Source organism: Perkinsus marinus, assembly GCF_000006405.1.
Source record: "Perkinsus marinus ATCC 50983 genomic scaffold scf_1104296969090, whole genome shotgun sequence".
NCBI classification, from domain to species: Eukaryota; Perkinsozoa; order Perkinsida; family Perkinsidae; genus Perkinsus; species Perkinsus marinus.
In genome coordinates, this window is record NW_003202922.1 from 290,940 (window position 1) to 317,450 (window position 26,511).

General features: G+C 48.8%; 8 protein-coding genes across 8 annotated transcripts; 3 read left to right on the forward strand and 5 right to left on the reverse strand.

The window, feature by feature from the left end:
* Positions 1–2,157: 2,157 nt before the first annotated feature.
* On the reverse strand, positions 2,158–3,276 carry Pmar_PMAR002916 (Candidapepsin-5 precursor, putative; the record flags this gene model as incomplete). The annotated part of the gene is made up of 1 exon (XM_002768082.1): positions 2,158–3,276. One exon carries the CDS (start codon positions 3,274–3,276, stop codon positions 2,158–2,160), a length of 1,119 nt encoding a protein of 372 aa, XP_002768128.1.
* Positions 3,277–4,545: 1,269 nt separating this feature from the next.
* On the reverse strand, positions 4,546–5,992 carry Pmar_PMAR002917 (hypothetical protein; the record flags this gene model as incomplete). The annotated part of the gene is made up of 10 exons (XM_002768083.1): positions 4,546–4,634; positions 4,677–4,772; positions 4,815–4,868; positions 4,919–4,983; positions 5,032–5,119; positions 5,171–5,221; positions 5,263–5,360; positions 5,414–5,546; positions 5,736–5,820; positions 5,864–5,992. 10 exons carry the CDS (start codon positions 5,990–5,992, stop codon positions 4,546–4,548), a joined length of 888 nt encoding a protein of 295 aa, XP_002768129.1.
* Positions 5,993–6,095: 103 nt separating this feature from the next.
* Pmar_PMAR002918 (hypothetical protein) lies at positions 6,096–6,397 on the reverse strand (the record flags this gene model as incomplete). The annotated part of the gene is made up of 2 exons (XM_002768084.1): positions 6,096–6,176; positions 6,220–6,397. Coding segments are annotated over 2 exons (259 nt in total), but the record flags the coding sequence as incomplete, so codon positions are not given.
* Pmar_PMAR002919 (RAC-beta serine/threonine-protein kinase-B, putative) lies at positions 6,398–9,361 on the reverse strand (the record flags this gene model as incomplete). The annotated part of the gene is made up of 8 exons (XM_002768085.1): positions 6,398–6,577; positions 6,619–6,681; positions 6,725–6,799; positions 6,846–6,926; positions 7,789–7,863; positions 7,913–7,997; positions 8,370–8,569; positions 9,191–9,361. The coding sequence occupies 8 exons, from the start codon at positions 9,359–9,361 to the stop codon at positions 6,398–6,400; spliced, it is 930 nt and encodes a 309-aa protein (XP_002768131.1).
* Positions 9,362–9,494: 133 nt separating this feature from the next.
* On the reverse strand, positions 9,495–12,499 carry Pmar_PMAR002920 (hypothetical protein). Its single transcript, XM_002768086.1, has 20 exons — positions 12,380–12,499; positions 12,279–12,330; positions 12,161–12,233; positions 11,989–12,111; positions 11,861–11,946; positions 11,732–11,806; positions 11,539–11,678; positions 11,437–11,490; positions 11,307–11,387; positions 11,188–11,260; positions 11,086–11,143; positions 10,763–10,865; positions 10,603–10,712; positions 10,359–10,557; positions 10,208–10,310; positions 10,049–10,158; positions 9,930–9,999; positions 9,798–9,877; positions 9,685–9,748; positions 9,495–9,633 (listed from the first exon to the last, which is right to left on the reverse strand). The coding sequence occupies exons 1-20, from the start codon at positions 12,487–12,489 to the stop codon at positions 9,562–9,564; spliced, it is 1,836 nt and encodes a 611-aa protein (XP_002768132.1). The 5' UTR covers positions 12,490–12,499; the 3' UTR covers positions 9,495–9,561.
* A 1,436-nt stretch (positions 12,500–13,935) lies between these two features.
* On the forward strand, positions 13,936–17,302 carry Pmar_PMAR002921 (Long-chain-fatty-acid--CoA ligase, putative; the record flags this gene model as incomplete). Its single annotated transcript, XM_002768087.1, has 15 exons — positions 13,936–14,089; positions 14,202–14,386; positions 14,432–14,568; positions 14,618–14,716; positions 14,766–14,821; positions 14,866–14,975; positions 15,026–15,168; positions 15,215–15,300; positions 15,347–15,447; positions 15,497–15,611; positions 15,655–15,719; positions 15,770–15,885; positions 16,288–16,475; positions 16,667–17,026; positions 17,072–17,302. The coding sequence occupies exons 1-15, from the start codon at positions 13,946–13,948 to the stop codon at positions 17,300–17,302; spliced, it is 2,136 nt and encodes a 711-aa protein (XP_002768133.1). The 5' UTR covers positions 13,936–13,945.
* Positions 17,303–19,758: 2,456 nt separating this feature from the next.
* On the forward strand, positions 19,759–21,148 carry Pmar_PMAR002922 (hypothetical protein; the record flags this gene model as incomplete). The annotated part of the gene is made up of 6 exons (XM_002768088.1): positions 19,759–19,779; positions 19,830–19,880; positions 19,979–20,068; positions 20,685–20,800; positions 20,857–20,922; positions 21,052–21,148. 6 exons carry the CDS (start codon positions 19,759–19,761, stop codon positions 21,146–21,148), a joined length of 441 nt encoding a protein of 146 aa, XP_002768134.1.
* Positions 21,149–22,736: 1,588 nt separating this feature from the next.
* Pmar_PMAR002923 (thermitase, putative) lies at positions 22,737–23,669 on the forward strand (the record flags this gene model as incomplete). The annotated part of the gene is made up of 1 exon (XM_002768089.1): positions 22,737–23,669. One exon carries the CDS (start codon positions 22,737–22,739, stop codon positions 23,667–23,669), a length of 933 nt encoding a protein of 310 aa, XP_002768135.1.
* Positions 23,670–26,511: the final 2,842 nt, after the last annotated feature.

Sequence of the window (26,511 nt, forward strand, 5' to 3'; positions counted from 1 at the left end):
GATCCTCTCTCATCATACGATGATCGGAGATCACTGACCGATTCATACAAGGTCGTACGACGCTGTTTAACTTCCTCGTTGAGCCTTGCCGGCTCGGCAAAGTTGACAAAGGATTAACTCGGCCGTGCTAAAACTCATGAAAGTAGACCCTGAAATTGATGATTGGTGATTTGATGAATTGATGATGAGCTTGGCGAGTTGGTGGAACCTGGTTCTCCGGCGAATCATATGGTTCTTAGAACCTACGCTTCTCGTAGTAAGTCTCTAGTATTGAGGTTCCGTAGCCATCTTGGCTCAAGATCTTAGTGTCGTGTTATCGGTCACCGCATGTCGGCGAGGGGTTCCTCAACACCGGCGGAGAGTTATGCGACACCCCTAAACGACCGCAGCCCTGATTCAGGCGGTCTGGAGGGTAGGAAGTTCCCACCTCGAAAAAGAATTCCCGTCGACTGGGCTTGATATTGTCCAACAACTCCACGTAGTTTGCGAATATGCTGTCGAAAAGTAAGGTATGGAAGCATGAAAGGTATGTTGTTGGTCACCAAAAGCTGTCACAGACGACGGCTTGGCTAGCAACTGATAGGAAATCGTCTGCCCAAGCTGCTCGAGCTTTGGCCGCTCGCCCTTGGCATGCCAGATTGACAATGACGTTCGTCAGAACCTGTATCCAGTCTTGGGCTTTTCCAAGATCCGAGGGACAGTAGTTTTCCGAATAGGTCTCCCGACTCAACGCACCTTCTTTGTTCGTATAGTTTTGGGTAGTGGGTAGAAGAGCGCTTCCGGATCACTAAAATTCGGATCTTCAGGTAGGGGAGCGACAACGTCTTCAACACGGAAGATGTCGAACTCTGTGATTGGTTCTAAAAGCAACACACGTCCTGTCGCTGGCAGTTTCTCTCGTCTGTTCTACGGGCCATGCTATTGTCGTTCGTCACCGTTTGGACATCTTCATTACTTGCCGATGGAAGCTGACTTCCAGATCTCCTATCAACACCGATCAAAGAATCAAACTAGTACAAGCAATACGAATGACGCTCACAATGTGGACGATATGTTCACAGCTGTCAGTGACAGCCTGTCACGAAAGTCTCATCGCCGCGGCTTGTCATGTGACCCCCGAATAAATCGATACTACGCAATCTCAAGCTCAATCTCAGTTCTCTGAGGACCTAGCGTACATCTTTAGAGTTTAGAGTCGTGAATCTTTTCCTTATTTTTCTTTTCTTTTTGTCGAAAATTTTCAAGAGGAAAGTTTCCACAATAGCCACATGGGCAAACTCCGAAACCACGCTTCTTGGGGAGCTGGGTCCACAAATGAATCAGGAATTAGCGCATGTTTTCAAATCAGCTACGTAGCGAAACGCCACTCCCACCGTATCATGCGCGCCTCGCCAACTTGAAGGAATAGAGTAAGCGAGGGCCCGACAGGAGGTTTCTGATCCAACAAAACACTGTTTTGTTGAATCAGGTTGATTCGACAGAACAGTGTTTTGTTGAATCAGATTCAACGTGATACTAATTTGCTGAATCAATCAGCACACCGGATCGGTGCTTTGCGCTTCCCACGCAAATGATGGGCTCACGGACTTCCAGAAAGGAGTTTCGGCCTAGATTGCACGATGCCATAAGATGTTCTCATGCATCATCGCAAGCTATAGATTGCAGTGCAAAGAATTCGTGCTCTGATGTGGCGAATCATGATTGGCTCGAGAATTAAGAACATCAATCTGATGTTCTTGACAGCGAAATCAACTTCTCTGATCACGAAATTAAGGGCCTATTCGTAAGAAAATCACTGAATTCGGAATTTCAGAGATCCAATCTCCACTTGGAGCTCGTCGCTGAAGTTTAGCGGCCGAACTTAGTTCCTTGTTTGGAAATATGATGCACTCATGATGAACTCAAGAAGAAGCTCCAGTGTGTAAGATAAGTCCTAATCCGCGGACAGCGGGCTCGTTGGCCGAATAGAAAATCTCTCGATGAAACGAATGATTCGCCGAGTAGCATTCTTCTGAGTATTATATGTAGGACCATGCTACTACAATAGTGAATCCAGGTGAAGGTCTTCTCACGGAGCGATCGTAGGATGACCAACGACAATGAAGGGCATTCTGTGGTAGACCGTGGATTTCGAAGTCCACAAAATAACAGAATTGCTTATGAAGATCGCGGCTTCAATTTGCCGATTCCGACTCGTTTAAGAGTAGGGTGGAACTCGAAATAATTACCAATCAGCATACGATCGGGGAAAGTCCAAACATTCTTTTCCTGTTTTGCGATAATGAGTATACAGATACCATATTGATTCCTGGCATAGTTCGCGTATGTCATCGTGAATGGAGTTATGCCTTTAGGGCCCAAGCCAAACTTCAACAGTGGCAACTCGCCCATGTATTGGCAAGGGAAGTACCATATCTTCTCTATTGAGTCGAACTTGAAGTCGACATGCGTACCCGCAGCCTTATCAGTTTGAGCTCCAATTTCCTTGATGAGACTGTCATAGTATAATGTTGGAACGTATAGATAGTTGGCGCCAGTGTCGAGCTCTAGGTTCATATTGATTCCAAGGGTTATATGTCCATCACCGACTTGTAGCTTGTCAATACGTACCGTGTACTCTTCGTCCGTAGAGAAGCCGACATACTTCAATGCTCCCTCATATAATGCAGGATCGCCTCCACCCAGGAGTAGGCCTCCATCAGCGGATGCCTCCTTGGGATCAGCGGGAGGATACAAGTAGAGAGCAATGATCCCGGTCGTTATAGTTTTTGATGATCTCAACTGCGTCATCAGAGACGGGAAGTTCACGTCACCTGGATCATAGCCAAGACCCATCGAGTTAGTCGGAGGAACTTCACTGATGGGAGGTTTTTGGTCGAATATCAGGCCGAAAGTGAGGATCTGCGACACCTGACCCATGGCTAATTTAGACTTGTGCTGAAAAATGTTCACCGTGTATTTGTCCTCGAAAGTAACAGTTCTCGTCACTTTTCCGACAGAGCAAGGCTCCGAGCAGTCGTAACACCCCATGGAACAAGTACTGCAGGAGTCTCCACTGGCTTTCTCGTACCAATCCTTCCAGATGAAGAAAAATGAACCCGACCCAGTGTCAACGAGGGCATGTAGCTCCTGGCCATTCTCGCCGACCAGAGTATGATACAATCCAAAGTTCTCTTTGGGAATATCTCCGTACTTCACATCGAGCTTGAGAGTTTCTCCTCGGGAGAACTTCAACACGTCAAATACATAAACCAAGGCGAGCAGTCGGACGGGCATAGGAGAACGGATTCCGGTCAATATTTTCGATCTCAACGTAGCCGAGTGGCACGTTTTTGTCTCACGGCTCGGGTGCACGTTCGCCTCGTCTCTCGGACACCCAACTTGGGTGACCCAAGATTATCTTCCTCGAGCCCAAGTTTTCCTTCCCCCAACCCAATTTTTTCCCGCGCCCAAGATCTGTATGGCCATTCCTTCGGGTTTCGGTTTCACATGACTGACGTCTCGAACCTCGATAACAGTTTGGATTTCAGGTTCTCCGTCGGGTTTCGGGTAGGGTTTCGGGTTTCCCTTTCTCCGCTTTCACCTTTAGTTCCTTCTTTTCTCGGGGAACCCGTAGTTTAGATTGCACTTGCATTACAGCCATTACCCGGATAACAAACCCTGACTCCTTGAGTTTCTCGGGAACTGGGGATTTCTTGGGATCCTGAAAGTTTTTCTTGGGCCCGCACAAAAAATTCCGCACAAAACCCAGATTAGTATCGCAGGGCGAGCGAAAAGTGTTGAGCAATAGTTTATAAGACTTGACGCGACACGTTCTGTCAGAATGGTTCTGTACTTGCTAGTACAAAACGCACATAAATGCTCACCATGTGCGATTCTCACAATCTCGCCCCCTTCCTCACGCCACATTGATCGATCACACAAACCAAAATGCAACAGCAGTAAATCTTCCAACTATGTACAAACCGGAGCAAAGCGATGGGCTCGGCTAGTCTGTATTTATTATTGTTGGAATTCAGGGATAATAGTGAAAATTCAGGGCAGGTGGCAAATCTAGAGGACGAACTCTAGCTTACCTCAAGAAGCTAGCTCGGATTTCGAACATGACGTGATGTGCTGACTCGGCACTACCGTAGTGCCACTACCGAACTAGAAATCCATGATGAAAAACGCTGTGTGATGGTCAGTGTATGCGAGGGTAACCATATGTAACACAAAACAAGCGAATTTGCATAAATTTACTCACCAATTACATGCAGTCCGGGATTTCAAGAACCCAGTGGGTTGCTGACTATGATCTGCGTCCAACTTTCGACAGTTCCACAACGGCAATAAAGTTCGTCCTTTCTTGCATTGGTCAATTTCGTTCCAATTTCGACAAGATCTGTGTCGGTATTGGAATCAGCTCTAACCCACTAAGAAAAACAACGCCGTTTTGACGCACATAACAACAACCAATGCGACATGCAAAAGCACCCTCGTCGCTGTATGGTCACCACGCCCTCACTAGAAGTCTCTATATGTACCTACGCGCACTGGACAAGTCTACTGTTCTCCACAGAAGACCTTACTCGGCCCAGGTCGTTGGTCCCTCCCCCTCGTAATGAGCGTAGTCGTCTTGTAAAACTTGGTGCCTACCAAAGCATCCACGTCGTCAGGCAGTCAGCTTCTACTACCCCGTGCTGCCAGATCCTCAGCGAGCTTCTGCTGACATCCCGCACCAAGAGGAAGGGAGAGCTCATTGTCCATCTCGGGAAGGGCTGCTCGTTTGCCTGATGAGATGATCGCGGATCGAGCCCCACTCTAACTCGGACCTCCGAATTCATCAACGAAGGCTAGGCCTGGATCTGGTACCGGCAACCACGTCCCTGATAGGAGCCACCATAGGTCCCCGCCGGGGCTAGAGCGATGGTCTTACTCTGAACCGCTGTAGATAAGCAGGCAGTGCTGACATCCCCATCAGTGACGTCGATGGGAACATATCTGCCGGAATGATATTAGTAAGGCGGCCGTTGATTCTGGACTCCATACCTCTCCCCTGTCAAACAGCCCACCTTTAAACCATGCGGCGCCTTGGCCTCATCTTCAACTGATAACCCAGCCGGAGTAGTGAAGCCTCCTGAATACACGCATTCCCATACCGTAAATCATCGGAGGTCCTATCTACTACCCCTAGGGGCCTCCTCCTCTACAACGACCCCTTCTGGCGGAGTGTAGGCAACTAAAGCACAAGTGCTGTTGCGTGCACTGGTCCATCCTCACCTCCCGAGGTTGTATCCCAGGAGCGATATCCGTGCCGATCATAAGGCTTAAAATGCGGAACTACGCCTTCCTCGGCGACTGGCCGTCTTTTCTCATATCTGAGGGAATGATCATATTCATCAACTCAATCAGGCGGAGCGAAGTTCTCTACAGCAGCTCAGGAATGGTCTCGTCGTTGACCAGCCGTGCCTCCACAGCTTTGGTCCCTCCACCCGGTGGCGGGCGAAAGCTCCCCGCGTGTTCAGAGGTGAACAAACGCCATCTTGGGTCCAACAGTAGCGCACCTGACCTCGTAAACTCCTCACAGGCCACACCTCCACACAGTGTTGGAATATATTCTTTGTTTCCTCACTAACTACTATCTACGAGTTCGGGTGAAATTGTACCGAAACCAACAAGCATTTTGATATCATCACCAACACATGTAGTTGACCATGTGCATATTGTCCCACACTGCCTCCACATTCACCCACCCGAAGTGTCTCGTTGCTTCACACGGCCTATCCTCGTCACGACATGCAGCCCGTCACGAGCGACATCCGAGATCTCACTTTCCAGCTGAGAGGGAAAGTAAGTTGAGATTGCCGATTACCGGGTATACCTCTCGCAGATGCTTATCCCCTATACCCGGCTGAGGGGCCTGCTGGTTAGCAAGGCGTTCTTCGTACCAATTGTGGACCAGAGTAGAGGCCGAGAAGGGACAAGCCAGACAGGAAGGGTTGTCAGCCATAATACGCAGGCAGGAAAATCTACTGAAATCCCACCTCCCTATTTTCGAACACTACGCCTTGTCGACTACCGTATAACTTTTCATGCTTGGAAACGTCAGCCACTGACTATATTGGACACCTGTTTGAAACGTTCGTGGAGTGTTTGAGCCCGTAGCCGCTTCGCAGCGTGAAATATGAGGCACGCTTTAATCAATCGCTGTACCTAACACTAAGGTGTGGACAAGACAAGCACTGCAGCCTCGCACTTCCACACTAATAGACTGTGGCACGTAGGGGATCCTCCGCTCGAGCAGCATCATCTTGAGGAGCTCCCTCAAAGACTCGCAACCTTCATAGGGCTGAGGTCCCCCGAAAATCTCAATAAGGATGCATCCGAGGGACCATATGTCCACACGTTCTGTTATCTAAGCACAGCCTCGGACGCTACTGCTGCAGTCAGCAGCGCCAACCTTGAGACGTTCATCAAAGAGTTCCGGCGCCATGTACCGAGGAGAGCCCCCGTTGCTTTTCCGCGTGATATGACTGAACTCCATCGGCTCCGTCAGGCCGAAGTCGCAGAGCTTCGTGTTCATATCACGATCCAACTACAATGGAAATTGCTACCATTCAAGCGAGAACCACTTACGACCACATTCATAGTCTTGAGGTCTCTATGGACGATGACCGGCTTCTGGGCATGAAGATATGCCTAAGGCTGGTTGACTAGTTCCGTGAATATTATGGCAGATTACCACTGCACCAGTCAGTTGTACTGTCATTTTGAGCCGTTGCTCTCGACTCAGTCGAACCTTCCTCACATGTAGGAGCTACCACTGAAGGTAGACAGACAGCCATCACGAGTGGCCGTCTCACTTGGTGGAGGTTTCCTCCAGGCATGTACTCCGTTACGAGGCAAAGGTGCGGCAGCTCTAGACAAGCTCCCAGAAACTTGACCTGTCGCCGAGATTTGCCATAGTATTGCCTCGATAGAGCACACCAGGCCTGGGTGATTCAAGTGGCGAAAGCTCTCCACTTCTCTGACCAAATCCTTCACTATCTGCTCGCCATGCCCAGAAGTGGTCATCCATGACGCTGAATGGCAGTACGGCAAAATATGCAAAAGGTCAACCACATATGTTGGTGACAACATGAAAATTCTGAGAGGAAATTTTGTGAGATTGTTGTTGATTACTGTACATTTCTACCCAGGTTCGCATATAAACTTCTATAATTAGTGAGGAAACTCCCAAGCTCAGCTGAGGAAAGCGAACACATATTGCAACACTGCTGAATGGTCCCCATCACGTCTCGAATCGCCCTATGCTTCCTACTGTCATAATTCAGCTTTTTAATAGCAACCTCTCTTCCTCTATAGGTGCCTCGGAACACCCGACCGAACTCTCCCGCGCCCAACTCTTGCTCAAAAGTGAGCTCACTAGGGGCTATTTTCTGGCTTGACTCGTGCAAAGACGATTCCAAGTCAACTGACGCGATCGAGGTCCAACAACAAACGTGCTGGTCCGGGATCACCCGCTTCCCTTGGTGTCGGTTGCACTATACGGGATCGACGGACCACACTTTCCATAGAACTCAGTCGGGTCACAGGAGCCCCTGTGAGACAGGTGGCTGATCGAGCATGAGCCACACTCGGTCTTCGCGGTGGGAGTGCACCACGGACAGGCAGCTGCGCCGGAGGAGGGCACTCTGAGGGAGCCGACTGCTCTACCCCATCCTGCCCTTCTAGTAGAAGAGGGCTCGACTGGTGCACCTGGGGAACTCAATTGCTATTGCCGAGGTCCCCCCCAGACCTCCACACCTTGTTCAAGCCAATGCCTCCTATACTCGCAGTCCGTCTCGTTACCGCTGGCTTGTAGACAGTAAAAACAGGATACTAAATATAGCAAATTACACTGATTATGAATGAGGGAGAAAATCACTACCGGTTTTGGTGGGGAAAAACGGCAGGCGCTATAATCGCTCACATTCTCACTGCCCGAACGTGGGACAGACACCTGCTCACTGACCCTACCAGCATTGACCCAGCCAAGTGTTTACCTACCCCATTGCTCTTCACGAATGACGAGGATCGTAAATGGGCATTGGAGTGAGTCGAACCATACCGCTTCAAGGGATGAGGACTGTAGCCACCGATAGGAGCACCTTCGAGCGGGGCTGCAGCCGAATAGCCGCTAGGGGCTGCTTCCTGGCTCGCCAAGCCTGACCAACAGGACACTCGCACACTACCCTAGGGCGACCAGGCCAGTACGTGTGGAAGGGGGAGAGTAACCAACAGACGGTCCCATGACCGGCGATGGAGAAGATTGACGCAGTGTAGCGTGGCGGGGTGGACTGATGCGACTCCCCTGACTGTTGAGGCACGAAGACCACTGGCCTTACCCTCGGTAGGTGAGCATGGGATAGTCGACTTGCTCAAGGGCGACTTGAGGAGTCCGACCCCGAGCCGTCAGAGGAGGGAGAGGCAGAGGAGGAGAAGGGTGGCAATGCTGTACCTGCGGCGCACCATGGGCCTCATCGGGCTTCTCCATAGAGGAATAACCGTTTGGGAACTGCCATGCTGAATAGACACACGGCGCACCCTGAGGGGACTCAGTGTAAAAGCACCAATAACATCACTCACATCCTCGTACCGACGCCCTGTGTGGCGACGTCAAGACGTGGAGAAAAGCAAGAATACGCACTCGAGTAACGCGCCTGGCATGCCTCCAGCCGGCCTTGTTGTTGCTGTTGTAGGGGAATGGGATATTGCTGATGTTGTGATGGGAACATAGTAAGAGGAAACACGAACGCCGACCGGGAGTAACAGAGACCCTCCTATACTGAGCATCGATTCGACTAGAGGAAAATGATCGATGACCATGGAAGAGGCCAACCCAAGCGTCTCCTTGTAAGTATAGTGACAACACTGTAATGTGGACCAGAGCAATAAGCCACTGTAAGCACTCATGGCTTACAGTGGAAACCATCGTCAAGTGTGATTTAGAAACCAGGCGTCTCTTTGTATCATTGGAGTGAAAAACAGTAGTGAAAAACACATTCCACAACTACTGCATATCACCGCGAATATTGCGTTTTTCACCGAGTTTTACGCCCAATCACGTTAAACGGGTGAAACTCCATTGTATCGGTTGTCAACGACTCATACATGGAGTAAGAGCGTGTGCTAGAGCAGATGGGTCCTGGCAGCATCCTGAAGCTACTTGCTCACAGGGGTCTCTCATGAAGGCCTTGAGGCTCGCTAGGATTAAGGTGGCTCCAATAGAGAACAGCAGATAGGCATAGACCTGCTGACTAGAGCGACCCTCCTCCAACATAGGGCCGCTCGATTTAGCAACAACAGCATCGAAGGATCCCGGGTTACCTCTGAGCATTGCTGTCCTATCGACAGTTTCACCACACTACTTGACGTAACCCGAAATCGAGGCTATGCGCATTGCGCAATCGCCAGGATACCCCCTCGTCCCCCACTAGAAAAGAGATTGACCACGCAATGTCGATAGTAGTAGTGAGAAGGATGGCCCCAACAGATGTTCGGAACAGTTAAAATGGGATTCTGTCATCGTCCAAGGCTCTACACCATCTCGCCGTTTTGGATCCTCAACGCAATCTTTTCTAATAAAGGTAGTCTCTTATCCTTATTTTTCTGGCACACATGAAATAGCAATTACCCTTGCCCCCCACCCCAGATGCTTACCCTCCAATCGTCGAACTGAAGTCTCCCAGGGGACTCCTCCAGGTAGTACTCAAACCCAGTGAATCTGATAGCAACAACGAAAACTTTCCCACGACAGCAACAGACCCTACTACCCCTTGGGAACTGCTTTACAAATAACCATGCCCTGCGGGAGCTCCGATACGCCGTGAATCAAACTAAGCGCCTTGGGCATCTGAACAAACTACAGCTACCCAGCCGACCAGAACAGCATATGCTTTGCCCACCTCAGCCAACTTCCGAGGTTCCCTCATGAAGTACTGGTCAAGTACAATCTCTCCTGTTCTATGGTTCATCCTGAAAAATTCAAGTCTGGCAGACCCCACCGCCGAGCCCCAGCACGTACGCATAGATCCTCCTATACCCCGAAGTATCGCAAAAGAGCTGGTAGTAGTCGAGATGGGCTTGCGTGAGGGCCAGGACATGCCGCTGATGGGGTTTCGACTGCCGATGCTTCTAAGAACAAGTCCGACTTCTTGAGCCCAATGAGACAGCGAAGGCCTACCTCAAACTGCTCTCCTGTGGTGAAGGTGTCACACTCAGCCATCCGGCCCAGATCGTGACAGCACAGCTGGCACACCAGCTCCCCATCGGTTATGAATTCAAACCTGTGATGGGTAACACAAGTCGACAGCACACTTGAGGCGTTCCTTTACTTATTCAACAGCCTCGCCTCTTCCTCCTCGATGGCCCTCTCGTCCATTAGGGCCATGTCCTGCCTCATGGGCGGTTCCGGAGGAGACGCTGACTGATGTCCCAAGGGTCGGCCCCATGCCGAGCCCGGGACACCAGTCGGCCCTCCTGCCCTAGGTAAATAAGAAGTCGGCCCTCCTGGTGGTACCGCGACTCTCGGTGCTGCCAAAAAACCGAGGCTCTCCTACACTATGAGAAAGGCCCTACCTGCTCGAGGGCCCCCTGGGGGTAGCGGCACTACGCTTTTCGCCTGCACTAGCGGTCGAGGGATGGCCGAAGGTGGGAAGTGGACCGCTGGAACTCTCGGTCGTCCTTCCCTATATAATGCAGTCTTGTATCATCCTTCGAATAGTACTAACCCTACTACCTGACGAATCCAATATTGCCACCAAGGTTCTTCTGATGTCGCTTGCTGACCAAATGCTGGTCCACACAGTCGTCGTCCCAAAGTGTAGTCCCACAGAGCCCACCTGCACGACCAAACTTCATCACCAGAGCCAATACCCAGTATAAGAAAAATATGCACATGGTCAACCACATGTGTCGGTGTCTACATACGATTCTGAGAAATTTCGGGAAATCTGTAGTTCTATACATGTCTACTCCTGAAGTAATGAGGAACCATCTGAGCTCTGTTGATGAGGAAAGCGAGTTAATATTCCAGCACTGTCAATACCACTCCTTCCCTACATTTCCATTCCTTGTACTCTCCGTTATCCACTATGTCTATATACGGCGGCCAGCTCGCCTGGCAGCACTGATGCTCTATCCCCTGAGTGCTGACGCTCCCACCTTCTTTTTCCCAAGATGGGCATCAACATCAAATACAATCTTAGCTTGCTCCGCTCCGCCTCCAGGACGGTAACTAGATGAAAACAATGTACTCAAAGGGCGATGGACGGAAACACTACCGAGGTAGTTTGTTGCCATCACAGTTCTTTTGATGTCTCTGGCCTTGCAGATGGGACTCAACCGAAGCTTCAGCGCATATCCTACAGCAACGGAAATTCTCAAAGGGGGGGGCCTTCCCAAATTGCTCACATCGCAGAATCGCAGAGCTCACACCACCACCCGTTTTCACAGACACATAGGTACCTGTGACGGGAAACGATAGGCGAGTCTAGCACGTATAAGAAGGCTCACTGTGGCCAGCCTAAAGAGACATCCCCTCTGGCAAGGATCTTGCTACCATCACTGGCTTTCTCCCCCTCCTTCCCTCGGACCGCGGCAGTAGCGTATAAGTCGTCAGAGCCGCGCACTGCCGCACTGCCATTAGAAGTAGACTGAATATTACCACTCCAAACCGAACTCTTGATCGAATAAAGGATGGTAGTACCGATTCCCCCGCCGGCCTGGAAGGCAAAACATCATCGACATACCACTCAGGACAGCCAACTCGTTTGGCGTGGTCCTGACGACAGCAGCGTGCCATATTATGACCGATATGCTCGATAAAAGGCAGTACCTTAGATCCGATGTGCATCTCGAGCATCTCGAAAGTGGCAGACTTCTTTCTGCAAAGCCGACAGTAGTACCACCCAGCTTCTTCACCTGAGGCAAACCCTTAGTGCAGCAAACTCCTACACCTCTTACCCTCGACATAGTTCTCCTCTCCTTTTTCCCCTGTATAGATAACGTAATTCTCCTTCATCACGCGCTCCTCCTTGGCACTAGCAGCAACAACAGCTCGATGACTGCGGCGTTCCTGCCACTTTTCTGGAAGAAATTTGGTAGGGATATCAGAAAACAAAGTTGGATTTATCACGATTCTGCTCCCACTGGTCTCTCTTTTCCTTTTCGATAAACGCCTTGGCATACTGCTTCAGCCCAGCTTCATCCTGACGACGACCACTACCGTCAATGGCGATGGCCTCAGGGCCCACCTTTCTTTTCTCCAACTCTAAACGCTCCTCTGCAGTGAGACTACCCAAAAACCTGTTGAAAACTACCAGTTGTACTGATATCATGTTTCCAGTCTGCTTACCCGGGCTCTTGATTTTCGCCCTCATCGTCACTGGGGGATTCTTCCTTGGGCGGTCTCCACTTATTCTCGTGGCTTTTACTCCGACTGCGTCTGTCGTCCTTCCTTCCCATTTAAGAATAGAAATTAAGTTAACTTGTCGACGAAATCAATAACAGCCATCTGCAGTTATCATTCACAAGGCAATCTTCACTGCAGCCGTTTACTTAGCACGTGAGTACTTTTTGACCACAACTAGGAAAGGAAAGCTCACTTGAGTGATAGGCCCGCCCATGAGGCTACTACAACCTCCCAAAGACTAGTGATACTGTTATAAACTTGGATGCGACGCTCATCTGCTAGCTTGGCTACGATGAGTCGTCTGTAAAATGTGAGACTGACTCTGAGTGGCGGGGAAAGGCTTGGATTGACGATGCTCATTCCGCATCGCTCCGCTGATTTCGTGAAACATGTTTCGTTTTTTTCGTGACAGCGCGTTTACTGTTCATGCCAAGTGAACTATCATCTCCAACGTTTCCCAGGGCGATTGGGGCCACTGAGGTTGGCTCGCTCCAGAGACAGTACAGGGCCTTTAGAGCGCTGTAGACGTCAAGACCGGTGACACTACGATAGGCGTCATCAGAATCCTCCGTCCCGAGACGCATAGTGACGCCTTATGGCTTCGGGTGGTTGCGGTGCCCTAACATGCACCTAACAGGTGAAGAGTGTTGTGGTGATGCTCCTGACTGGGTTAGAATCTTGTATTACCTTTAACTGGTATATTTCGATTACTGAGTGCTCATAGTACTACGTGCCATAGTAAACACGACATGGTGGTGGACACGGGGACTCGCAAGTCTTGTTCTGAAGAAATTCACTTTGACAATCTGGGCGAGCTCGATGCAATTCAATCGCCGTGTGTGTCAATCGTCGACAGTATTCTAGTTCCGGTGGAGTTTCATAAGAACAACGGCGCATCCTAGGGTATGGCGCTAGTAGTAGTAGTAGTAGTAGTAGTAGTAGTAGTAGTAGTAGTAGTAGTAGTAGTAGCGGTAATACTAGTAATAATAATAGTAACAGTAGGGTAGTAGTCACACCAGGGCTTGTTGAGTTGTGTTATCGGCTGTCTTGAATTTCAACGAAGTATCGTTATAGTTATCGAGATAGCAACGTCGAAGGAAATATAAAACTTTGCGTGTGGCGTCATCATGTAATGTTAAGTTTCTATCAATGATTATCATGAGTGTTGCAGTAGGACTAATACATTGCTGTGCCTGAAGCTAGCACACTAGCTTCACAGGACGTTGGTCAGTGCTTTTTTTGGCGGTTCTAGGTGGCTAGTCGTGTAAGGTTTCAATTAGTCTCGTAGGTTGTCGAGTGCGATTTCACTGTGAAACTGTGAGTGCTCGTGTGAAATTTTCTCATAAGGTATGCTGAGTGCTCCACTATAGAGCAATTTACTCATCGTTTCAAGTCTGATTTTTCTCAAGTGCGTGACTAGCATTTTGAAGCACTCCGTTGTTATTGTGTTAGTAGTATACTACTACATCGTCTTTATCAGCTTTCTTACTCACATTGGTCAGCATTGAAATGTCAGTGGGCATCAGCATTGCAACGGGTGTGTTGAAGTTGTTGGACGTATGCGTGTGGCTGATAACCCTTGGCCCGATGTGGATGTTCACTAAGCCCAGGAACGTTGCTAACTCTGTCAACTCGGAGCCAGTGGAGGAGTTGGTGAGTGAAGGGGGAAGAATATCGGTCATCGTTAAGTCGTTCGTCGAGTTGTTAGGCTATGACCGATTCGTCTTCTATCGTGGATCCAGAAATTGGTGGTTCCCGCTTGCAGGTCGCAAACTCTCGAGAAGGGCCTGGTCGAGTGCGAAGTGGTTATAAGAATTGGAAACCAGTGTGTTCGTGGGACCCAGAAGCTAGAACAGTCTTGGACATTATACTACACACAGTTGGGAAGTACTCGTCCCACCCGGCGCAAGGCTCGAGGTTCTTTGAGGGCTTCAAAGACATCGGCCAAAGGTGCTGAAGTAAGAGGGTAATTGTGTTTAGTATTGCGATTGTCAGGTTTCCTATAAAGAAGTTTGGTCCTACTACGTGGGTGACCTACGCGGAGATGGGTGAGAGATTCAAATCCTTCGGGGCGTATTTGAGGAGTATAGGGAACACCCCTCAGCCGAGCGGCGATATTCGAGACATTCAAGGTTGGTTTTTGTATTGCGGTATGGTGTGGAATTTTGGTCGCGTCGTCAGGTCCCCATTCCCTTGTAATTTACGAGGACACTTGTGCTGAATGGGCACAGGCAGCCTTTGGTACGTGGAGCCAGAACATGATAGTTACCACTGTATATGGTAAACACTACTAGATTTGATGTTTTCATTGTTAATTTCGCTGAATCAGGTACCCTTGGGCCGGACTCTGTAGCACAGGCAATTCAGGAGGGCAGTGGGACTACGGTGAGGAAGGAGGCTGGGAATTGGCCCTACATGTGTTGTTGTAGGTGCTATGTAACAGGAAGAACGTGGAGAGGCTGATTGCTTATAGTAAGGAGATGCCCTCACTGAAGCACATAATTTACACTAATGAGGCCGTTCCTGCTGACGAGGCCTGGTGGGTCCTTGGAGGATGAGATAGCAATGATTATTGCTCGTGTATTTCAGCAAGCCGCTCTCGGTGTCGAAGAACAGCAAAATTACAGTGTGCTCGTTTGAGGAGGCCATCAGCATTGGCAAGGACCTCATTGAGAAGTACCCCATTGTGAAGCCGACCGAAGATTCTCTTGCTATCATAATGTACACTAGTGGTGAGTTGGGTTGATTGTTATCCTCTCTATGAAGGTGTCTGGTCAGGTACGACTGGGAAGCCCAAGGGGGTGATGATGAGGCATAAGACGGTTGTTGCTGTGATGGCATCAGTGGTGCCCATTGGGACTCATGTAAGTTGTCGAATTTATGGTATCAGGTTTGTGATATTCACCGTAGGCACTTCCACCCAACTTCACACATTTGGCATATCTCCCTCTGGCGCACATTTTCGAGATGGCGGTCCAGATAGGTGTGATGTCGATGGGGGCCCGTATTGGGTGAGTCGCCAAGGTCCGGCTGGTTGTGGTGAAAGCCTCCCCGGTTTAGATACGCTGATCCCAAGACCCTAACCCAAACTGGGGCTCAGCCTACTGGAGCGTTAGAGGAGTTCAAACCTCATCTTTTTATGGGAGTTCCCAAGATTTATGATGTTATTATGAAGGTCAGTCTATGAGGTCGAACGGTAGTGATGGACGATTTGTTAGGCGGCTGCTGCTAAGCTTAAGAAGGAGCCTTTGGGGAAGCAGCAGTTGGTCGCTAATGCTTTCGAGTAAGACCCAAGGGTCGTTGTCTATGGTGACGTATTGCTCGGTGGCTCAGGTGGAAGGCGAGAGCGATGGAGGCAGGAAGGTATACGCCGGTTTTTGACATGCTAGTTTTTAACAAGTTTAAACATATACTTGGTGGCAACGTTGTTATTGCCCTTTCGGGAGGAGGTGAGTGTTGATGGTGGTCAGTTTCGGTTTTCCTGTGAGAAAATATGCATATAGTCAACTACTGTAGAACCTGTTGTTATCCGATATCATTGGAGTTTCAACCGTTTTGCGTGAAGTAGCGTATTACTCGGTGAGAGGTCGGTATTAGCGCTACACAGTAGTCGTGAAATATGTTTCTCACTAGTTTTTTTCATGTCATGGGTGAAACCAATATAATGTCATTAGATTGTACTATTTTCGATATCGTGTGTTGGTGACAAATTGAAAATTGAGAAATAAATTTTGGGATTGTGTCGTTACACTTCTACTCGAATTCGTATGTGAGCTCTCGTTGTATAACTGAGAAAACTCCGGAGTCCAGCTGAGGAAAGCGATTATATATTCCAACAGTGCGGTTTTCAGGGCCCCTAGCTGCGACAGTACAAAGGTGGGTGCGTACTGCCTTTGGTTGCCAAGTTATCCAAGGATATGCTTTGACCGAGACTTGCGCTGGAGCGACCCTCCAGATGGAATATGACTTCCGCCCAGGTGTTGTGGGTCCTCCGGTGAGGTCATCTGTGTATTTGTTCGCTACTGTAGTTGTCGGGATGGTAGGTACCTGGAGCTGTGATCAGTTTGCGGTCTTGCATTGGTCCTGATGGTGAACCGGAAGTCCTTGATAAACGTGGGCGACCGTACCTCAATACTGACACTGAGGATTCTAGAGGAAACCCGTGCCTCGGGCGAGGGGAGGTAAGACTTGCAATTTCCCTTTCTTACTTGTTTGAGTTTGACATGAAAGGTACTCATCCGAGGCTTGACGATTTCTGATGGATATTACAAACTCCCCGAGAAGACCGCAGAGGCGTTCAGAGAAGATGGTTGGTTTCGCACGGGTGATGTTGGGGTTTGGTACCCCGACGGTTCTCTCGGTATCATGGACCGTGTGAAGAACCTCGTGAAACTTCATGGTGGAGAATATATTGCTATGGAGAATATGGAGCTCATTTATGGCGGTAGCCAATACGTTGATGCTATTAATGGTGGTATTATGACCTACGGTGACGGGACACTCGATAGACCAGTTGCCCTTGTACAAGTGAATGAGATCAATCTGGTACAATGGGCTAAGTCATACGGAGTGGAGTTTGGCTCGCTCCAGGTGAGATAGTTGTCGGTGGGAAATTGTTGACCATTTTCAATGTAGGACCTGGTTCGAAATCCAAGGGCAGAGGAAGAGGTGATGAACTCACTGCTTGAATGCCACGAGAGTGGGGGGCTTACCTCTATTGAGAAGCTCGCTGGTATCGGTCTCGTCTGTGAGCCGTGGACTGCCCAGAACAAGTGTCTTACGGCGACGAACAAGATTTCGAGGCATGGTGTGATCGCGCGAGATGGAGAGCTACTGGAGAAGGTGAAGGAGAAGGGTAGACGATGATGAAGTGGGACGTCGTATTGTTTTATATAACTTTTTTCTACTGCAGCGGTTCGAACATAGGAGGCTGATAATATTATACGAGCTCAATGCTTTGTGACACTCCACTTCTGGTGATTATTGGTTTATTTCAATGAATCGAATTTTGACTACCAAAAGGTTGCATGTGGAGAGGATGATTTTTACGATTTTGATATGTTCGGATCGCTCAGTTTGGTAGAATTTTTGATCGTCGTAGTTTCTCTGGTACTAATGTTGATTGTTTTTCGTTGAGTGCGTGAACCAGCATTTTGACTTGGGGGGGCATATGCACATCGTATATACGCGTAAGCCCCAGACTAGACTGGGCTTGGGCAGCAGTGAGCATCTCTGCTGCTCGGCCCGTACTCAAGGAGTATCATTACTCTATCACAGCGCCATCATGTGGAGATGTTGTGGGGATGATATATCTGGCTTCAGAAATGAGTTGTAGGGCTGTACAGTGTAGATTTGTATCATCGAGACTTCCACCGGGACTTGATGTAGTTATCCGTGAAATCGCATTCATTTATCACAAGATTGATGTCATCGTCCCTGAATGTGATATTCTCACTGGCTAGGTTGATGACCTCAACCGCGAAATAGGTTTCCTAAAGGTGTCTATCGAGTACTACTCATTGTTATAGGAAGAGTGGTTTACTCTGCCCACGCGTGTCGCACAGTAGTACACGTGTTCGAGGCTGCCAGGACAAGTCACCAGCGAACGCACATTGTAGATATTTTTACTCGACAAAGCAGCCATTGTCGATCCCGTGTTTCGGGAAATGTGTGGTATGGCCCTGTTTTTGTCCTTTGTTTATCTGCGATGTCGTCGCTTCTCCGGAGGTGGTCTCCTCAACGACTGCTGTATAGGCGGTTGCACTTCAGCTCCCAGATGAGTACACTCCAAGATAGTCCAACAATGACGCCTCGAGAAGTTGTGTATGGAAAAAATAATTTATAGTCGACTTAGTGAAATTTCAGATTCCTTTTCGACCAAGTTTCTCGAAATAAGGCCGCCACTTTGAAGACGTGGAATACGTGAGTTCTCTTGGAAGCTCGTGGGCTTGCCGAGTACCCTAGCAGGTACTGTAACTCCCTGTTGTTACCGGTGATGGATCAGTTGACGATAGAGGAAATGCGCACTATTATCCGCGCGATGGTCCGGGCCCGGTTTAGAAAATTCGCTGTGACCAATAGAGTAAATCGCCGTTTGATATCGTTGGTACACGGACAAGGCTCTCTCGCTGCACCAGAGGTAAGGCCCCGTGGTGGCGTTCTGGTCCTTGGATCGCTCGAGATGAGTTGTTCGACTTGTAGGTGGGAAGGCTGCTGAATGATCTGTCGAAATTGGATTCGCTGGATGATGCCACTACCAGAGCTTTATGCAGGGCTACCAAATTCGATGATAGTAGCTAGTCTTGACTGTTCGCGACACATCTTTGTGAAATAGGTGATTTCCCCTCACTGGCTAGGACCTTGAATGCATTGGCACGAACTCGATTGGCTGATTATGGTATAATTAATCCCATTGCTGATGCAGTGGTTGCACAGATCCCCGATGTTGACCTTACAGTGGAGCACAGTCTTACAGTAGGAAAATATCAAAAGTGAACACGCACGAAACATATTGTCTTCAGCTTATGATACAAAGCCTGAGCTCGCTTGCCCGTCTAGACGCTCTCTCGAGTAGTCGACGAGAGGTCTTCGTCCGGCGGATTTGTGGGCACTTATCTTCTCTGGAGCCCTTCCAGCTGTCGATGTTGATGCATGCTCTGGTCATACCAGACTGGGGGAAGGGCCATATAGGGTGAGACATGCGGTGAAGGTCGGCATCATAGTTGACCACAGCATTGTGTTGCTCGCCTTGGGAGAGTCTCGACCTGCGGATATGCTCAGGCACGAAGATCTTCTCCTCAATTTGCTTCGGTACGCGTCGAAGGGACGGGGTGAATTCAGTTTTCCACAGGTGAGAGGGACACCCCTGGCTCTCGTTGATGCTGTCGCGGCATTAATGGGCATCATCATAGTGCTGCTATAACAATGAAGTATTACGAAAACGGCAGCCATTGTTCGGAATATCCGCGGCGACCACTACGACCGTATCGACTGAATGATGTTGACTGGATGAACTGCCCCTTTGAGTATCGATAATAGTAAAGTTAGTTTAACACAGCGAGGTGATAGTTGAATTAAAGTAGATAGCAGAGTGAGGTAGTGTAGTCGAGTATGTAATATAGCGATCGAAAATAGGCATGCATCGAGAAGAGCTTTATGAAATGAATATCCACCTGCAATCGTAGAAGGTTGTCGTTAAGTTGAACTCCATCTGCTGCGACTTAAAGCAATGACGTTGTCGATTTTAGTTACATGAGATTCTCACCTGTGGTTATGCACTCCAAGCAAGTGGCGCAGTCCTCCCGAGAGATGTCTTGTTGTTCATGGGAGATGCCGAGCAGATTGTATGTCAGTCATTCCACTATTCTGTGTAGTTTAACGTTTGTTATTGTAGGTGGATGCTGAGGGGCGCAAAGGTGTGTCCGCCACGAGTGCTCATCTCAAGGTAAGCCATCTTCTGGTGGTGATACGACAGTGTCACCGGAATGCACTCGCTAACCTTGTGGTTTGGTAAGGACTAAAGCGAGGACATGGTTTGAACAGGTTTCGATATCGAAGTTTCAAGAGTCCATTAAAGCTGTACTGAAAGCATGTGAGCTCGAGTATCATGAAGAAGTCATTGCAGGAACATATGTGAGTGGGTTGGCATAAGAGGATGAGCTTCCCAAGATATACCGCCTTGATGAAATGAATGAACGGGTAGTGCCATATCGGAATAATATATCGGTTTATGCATGGCCGAGCACATCTGTTCGAAAATGGCTCCGTTTCCTCGACGGAGCGGTGCGTTCAAGTCGTGGAAATCAGCACTCAGTGATAGCGTCATTGCGCGCAATGCTTTCGGCTAGCGATGCAAGCCAACGACATCACCAAATAACGCTGGCTTTACGTTCTTCTGTGGCTCTTAAGTGTCCGTTCGAGATGCAGTATTATGAGCGCGGCCCATGATCGGCCATCCTCATCATATTTTGCAGACACTAGAATACCCTTACTTGAAATAGACTGGGGGGTGAGCGTCCGAGTTCAAGTCGTTATAGCCAGATGGGCTCTTCTTCGTTCCGCGTGCTGAATCTGATATTAGCAGAAATGTGGAGACTGGGTCCTCCAAGCATGAATTCACCCAACTCGAATTTATATCATTGTTTGGTCAGTAACGGCTATGCTTACTTGTAGTACAGTGAGTGGGTTGTTTTAATATTGCCACTGAGTGAACTCGTGGAAAAAGATATCATTATATCATGTCCCTCAGATAGTTGACTATGCAGTTGGCAACAGTCTGGCGCTAGAGGCTGACGGATTCACTCACTTCTACGCGGGTACGGAGAACTTTACTGCGAAGGCTAAGCTGAAGCATCGCATCTTGAGGTTCTTGTCTACTCACCAGTCTTACTGCTTGCATAACGTGCTGGCATTCTTATCAGGTCCCTCGGCTGGAACATCGTCAGTCTTCCTTATTTCCAAATGAAGAACAGGGGGTTGCAACTACGGTGGGTTTGTCAGTTTGTGAACATTTTGATGAGTTGGTCAGCTACAGTAGCGCGTTTGTGGAATTCAAGTCGATGAACTGACTTATCCAACGCTCTGAATCTCCAGCGGGAGGCCTTGGGTGTTCTCAGAACCGAGTATCTTGTAAATGCTATCGAGAAGGAATCTGGCGCGGACCTGGCTCAGATCCGAAAGCTATCTCGGCGAAGGCAGTTTGCCGTTTCATGATGTAGTGTTTTGTTTCCTGATACTTGTATATTGTGTTTGTAACTCACATCAACGAATACCGTAGATGTTGAGATATACTATCCGAAGATAACTCGAGGCTTCAGAGCTTCTAGAACTGCGTATTCGAACAGGCATACCACCCGCATACGAGTGAGACGAGACTGTAGATAGGCAGCGTAACTTTTTTTGCGGTTTACGTTATGGTGTTCGTAACGTAAGCAGCTTAAGCTTACGTTGAAGCCTTACGACTTTACGGTTGGTGCCGAACTGCCTTTTTAGAATTGTTGCGGAAACATTCGCTGTAAGGCACTCCACGGTAGCTCAAATAATTGTTGAACTCATTTCTTGTGGCTCGGATTCAACCGAACCACTGAGAGAGTAACATTCGGTTTCGCATTTGTCACTCGTCTCCTTTGCAAATTCCGTCCGTCTTACTCCCAGGCTCGTCCGGAACTGCCAAGCCGGCTTCGTGACGAAGCCTTCGTCTACGGATGCACATTCACATGAAATACATTTATGCGACTTGAATTATGAATCCTCGTTTGTCCTCAGCATATCCGCAAGACCCGTTACGGCGACGTAATTCTACGATACGGGGCTTGAATAGTTCGATCCTGGATGGTTGGCTTCGCTGTTTTGCCATAAGCTAACAGCCTGTTAGCTTATGATGGTTCACCTGTCAGTAACAGGTAACCCATCAGGCAGTTTGTGCGTTAGGAGGGAAGGGTCCCCGGAAAAGCGCGCCCACCCCCTCGTGACGCGGTGTGAAGGACCCTAGTTGAGACGCGCTATGTATTACCTTTTTGTTCTGCGTAATACTGATCGTGCAAGGGTTTTTTCCTGGTCTTCCCCCACCTGTTGGTTATCGCTCTGGTTATAATACTAGACTGCTAGACGAGTACAGCCGGTGATGCCGAGTTGCAAGATGGTGGACCGGTCGCCGCTGCACGTGTGTACGGCCCAGTACAAGAGTCGCATCATAGAGCCCCGGACGCTCGCTCTCGCATGCAAAGAACCGCCTTCAATAGAGAAGGGCAATTCTGAGATCGACTTGTTAGACTGCACCTGTGAAATCCCTTGAAACGTTGTTGCGATCACAGGGGGTGGCCATATAGCCTTTATGCCAAGTATGAAGTTTGGTCGAGTGGTCCTTGCCGATCAATTGAGTTGTCAAATTTAGCTTAGTCGGCACGTGTGAGTCACACGGACTAACAGATGTAACTAACGTGTCGCGTGAAAAAATGACGGCACACATGAGCAACACTTTCGAACGGAAATAGGGGCTCGTTTTAAGGCAGCTATCTCGGCCTGGGCACCATCTGGAGGAAGCTCAGCGGGATCCACGTGTGAACTCGACATGTTGGGAGACAAGTGCTGTCGCAACCGAAGGAGAGATATGCGACAGGCAGATTAGTAGCGGAGCATTAGCTTTATGTTTCCCGCGTACACAGTCGTGTGATTGTGTATCCTTTACAGCTTATTCTCTTATCACGAGGATTTCGGAACCTCAGTATCCTTTCAGCTGAAATTCAGCATGCGCCATCTTGCCTTTCTCTTATACGGGGTCCTCCAAATCACATGTACTGCGATGTGGGATGGTGGAAGCCCCGATCTCGGTGGTAGAGAGTACACGGATCCAAACGATCCGAGGTTCATCGACCAGTCTCCTTACTTCACGGCCATTTCTATACCGGCCGCCTGGAAGCGCCTGGCTGAGTCTGGCCGCAGGAGAGAAGCTGTCACCATTGCTCTGATTGATCAAGGGTTAGACTCCAAGCACGAAGACTTACAAGGCAATGCTATCACCGGATATAACGTCGTTAATGATAATACCGATACGGCCCCTCGAACTCCTCATGGCACGCAGATCGCTGGAATTCTCGGTGCCGTTACCAACAACAAAATTGGGATCGCCGGGATATTAGACCACGTGCGGCTCATGCCTATATATGTAACCCCCGAGCTGTGTTATATGAGGAAGGCCTTCTATCACATTATCAAGCACAGGAAGGAGAACAACGTGAAAATTATCGTAGCCCCCCTGGCGACGTCCAATTCATGCTTCAAAGACATGGTAAAGCAGGCCTCCGACGTTGGGATCCTTGTTGTTGGACCTATCGGTAATGATGGAAAAGAGATCAGAACAGACGTTTACCCATGTGCGGTGAGCTCCTCGGCTGGAGGTGTGATCTGTGTAGCTGCTACTAGCAGGACTGGGATGCGGCTCGATCCCATGAGCAGCTTTGCCTCTTACGTTGACATCGCCGCGCCTGGGAATAATATATTGACCACCTCGTTGGACCCTCTATACGAACACGTTTCTGGGTCGTCAGCGTCTGTATCGATCATAGCAGCCATAGCTGGAATACTCTACAGTATAGACTCTTCTCTAAGTCCTGGAACTGTGAAGAGCATTCTCAAGGAGACCGCAACTCCAGGTGTTAAGGACAGTACTGGCAAGACTTCACTTAATTTTGGCCGTGTTAATGCGGACCAAGCCGTCGCTCGTCTCCTGAGGTAGATTGATCCTCTCAGTGAACGAGTCTCAGTCGAGGTATAGCGATACAGTAGACAACTATTTCTCTTCATTGGTCATTCGATGATTACCCGATAATATGATACTGTCGCATGAAATATGTTAGTCTTCCTGTCTATTTTCAACCAGTTGCCAGTTATTCATTAACAAATTCAGTTGGTGTCGCAGGCTCATTATTATCAGGGCCTATGCCTAAGCTGATTCGTCATTGATTATGTAATGGCATCTGTGAGTAGCGTTTCTGAAGGGGACTCATCCACTGGATGAATATACCGGATGGTATCTAGTATGTTCACTTGGAAAGTTAGGTCCTTGAGTAAAGTTGGGGTTTGCTGAGACCTTGTTCCTTCCCTAAGGAGACCCAAGCCTTGGGTCTCCTCTGCACCGAATATTTTGCAGATGCTATCGAGTAGTGTGGCGCGATCCTGGCTCAGATCCGCAACTTGCGGACTGACCTGAACGGTGAGATAGGACGGTGAGACAGGAGCCACGAGTCGTGGCCCACGGCTCGTGAGAGCAGTGACTCACTGCCAGTGAGTATTTTGTACTCAAGTCTAAACTTTGGGCAGTTTACACTACTACTAATTTAAACTACAGTAGTGTGAACACTGTAGTATAAACTTTGCAATTACCGGGGATCGATGCCACATCGACGATGTGTGCGAGGTACACCATTCTGCATGTAAAAGAGACCCACCGAAACTCAGTTTCACTGGATCTCGCTTACAACTTGTAAGCGAGATCCAGTGAAGCTTGTAAGTTACAAGCACATCCTTCGATGGGGTTCGATCACGGGAAGGGCACCGACAATTTGTCGGTGCCTTTGTCGGCGACAAAGGTGGTGAAGCTTATGCCGGAGATGAGAAGCTCCTCGCGATCTATAACCCAGTAGCGTGCCGAAGACGTTCAGAGGACAAGCTAGAGACGAAGTCGAGCAAGTACATTTGAGTTGAATAGTATGTCCTTGTTGCCAATTCCTGCGTTGAAAGAAATTGATGTAGAGATAGTGGCCCCCGGGGGACACCAAAACGTTGTTTATTTTAAAGGAGAATAGTTCGGATTTGACTCGTGTCATGACTTGATATGCTAGCACACAAATGGCCCAGCAGTAGTAGTCTGACGTTTTGGCCATGGACTCGCCCAAGCGTTGCATCAAGTCGGCAGTGATCGGAGGTTTTTGACTACGTGGCAGAGGTCTATGTCTCGGGAAGGCCTTCAGCACAGCTATTATAGACTCATTATGATCGAGACCGGGGTGTAATGGCATTGACAATCAGCCGCGAGCAGCCAGACTCTGCTCAGCTTCGCGCTTGAGGTCGCCGGCCGCCATGGCATATATAACGGAGACGGAAGTCATGAGGCAGCATATAAAGGAGTCGAGTCTTTGAATTTCGATATTAGTATCGGCCAGATGATTCATCGTGATGCAACTATGCATCATCGTATCCCGCTGATTTGAGTTGATTATACACATGGTCCATCATAAACCGTCCATGTGTGTAATGTTGTCGTAATCCATGCGACATGGATTGCAACAAGACTGAAACAATAATCACGTAGGAAAGCCGTGTAGTTACTATATTATACTACATATTCTGACCAGTCAGCATCCAAGTTGGATGATCCAACTTCCTTACAGGCTGTAAGTTACAGCAACCTTATGATCTTGGTAAGTACCTCACATGCACCTATGAACATCATAGGGTCACCTGATTCAGGTGTGGAGCGATCGCTCATCTTACGGAACACCTGCCTCAGTACCCTGCACTGTACGACGCTGATGCCATCAGCCTGATGGTTTCCGACGGAAACCGGGCCAGTAACTGGCTCGGCCAGTCTGGCCGCCACTGGCGGCCCGCCAGTTCAACCGGCGTGGAAGACGCCGCGCGCCAAGCTCTTCCGCGAGTGCACTCGAGCTTCATTCCCTCGACCTCATTCTCATGGCTACCACCACATGAAACGATCCCGACGAGGATCGTGTTAGCTGCGGCGGAAATTATTTCCGAATAATTTTGATCATTCTATTACAGAATGATCAAAATCGTCCGACTCGACGAACGCTCAGTCGCCTGAATGTACATCAGAGCCCGAAGAGAAACTCGAGATCCTCTCGGTTCGAAGTTCAAACTGATATGAATCATCTCAGATGATTTCGTGGCTATACAATCACAAATATCTGACAAGACAGACATTAGATCCACCATGGAAGACTAAACACGTTGAATCAACGTCGTTGATGATGAATTATAGAAACGGGATTTCTACATTTGATAATCAAAATTGGATTGAAGTTTGGACACATACACTCCCTTCACTGCCCTGCCCTGAGGGCAGTGCCCTACTATCATGGGGTGGCCGAGGCGCTCATGATGAGAAACTTCCCCATTAGAGTCCCATGGAGAGATTTTTTTATCATCCTCGCGGCTGGTGGGAGAAAACCGTGGCAACGCTCGTGAGAATGGCAAGCTGGGTGCCGTGAGGTGCTGTAAAGTACTCCCGGAGTAGTCTTATGGCACCTTACGTAAGGGTCTTGAGGAGAGGCTCAAAATCCCCTCTATAAAGTTGTCTTACGTAAGAAGGCCCTCCTTGCGCCTTGTGGGGTGACTGCCGGGTGAGGAACCTTATGGTAAGGAACGGTTCCTCAGGATCCTTACTTACTCCTACACCGCAAATCGTAAGGATGTGAACGCCCTTTGTAATTGAGGCCTATAAAGGTAACCCTAAGGTGAACAACATCATCCAAAATCACTGATAAAACATCCGCAGCTAATATTACTAATGCAATTGATATATCGATTGAGCTGCTCAGTTGATTTCTCACTCGACG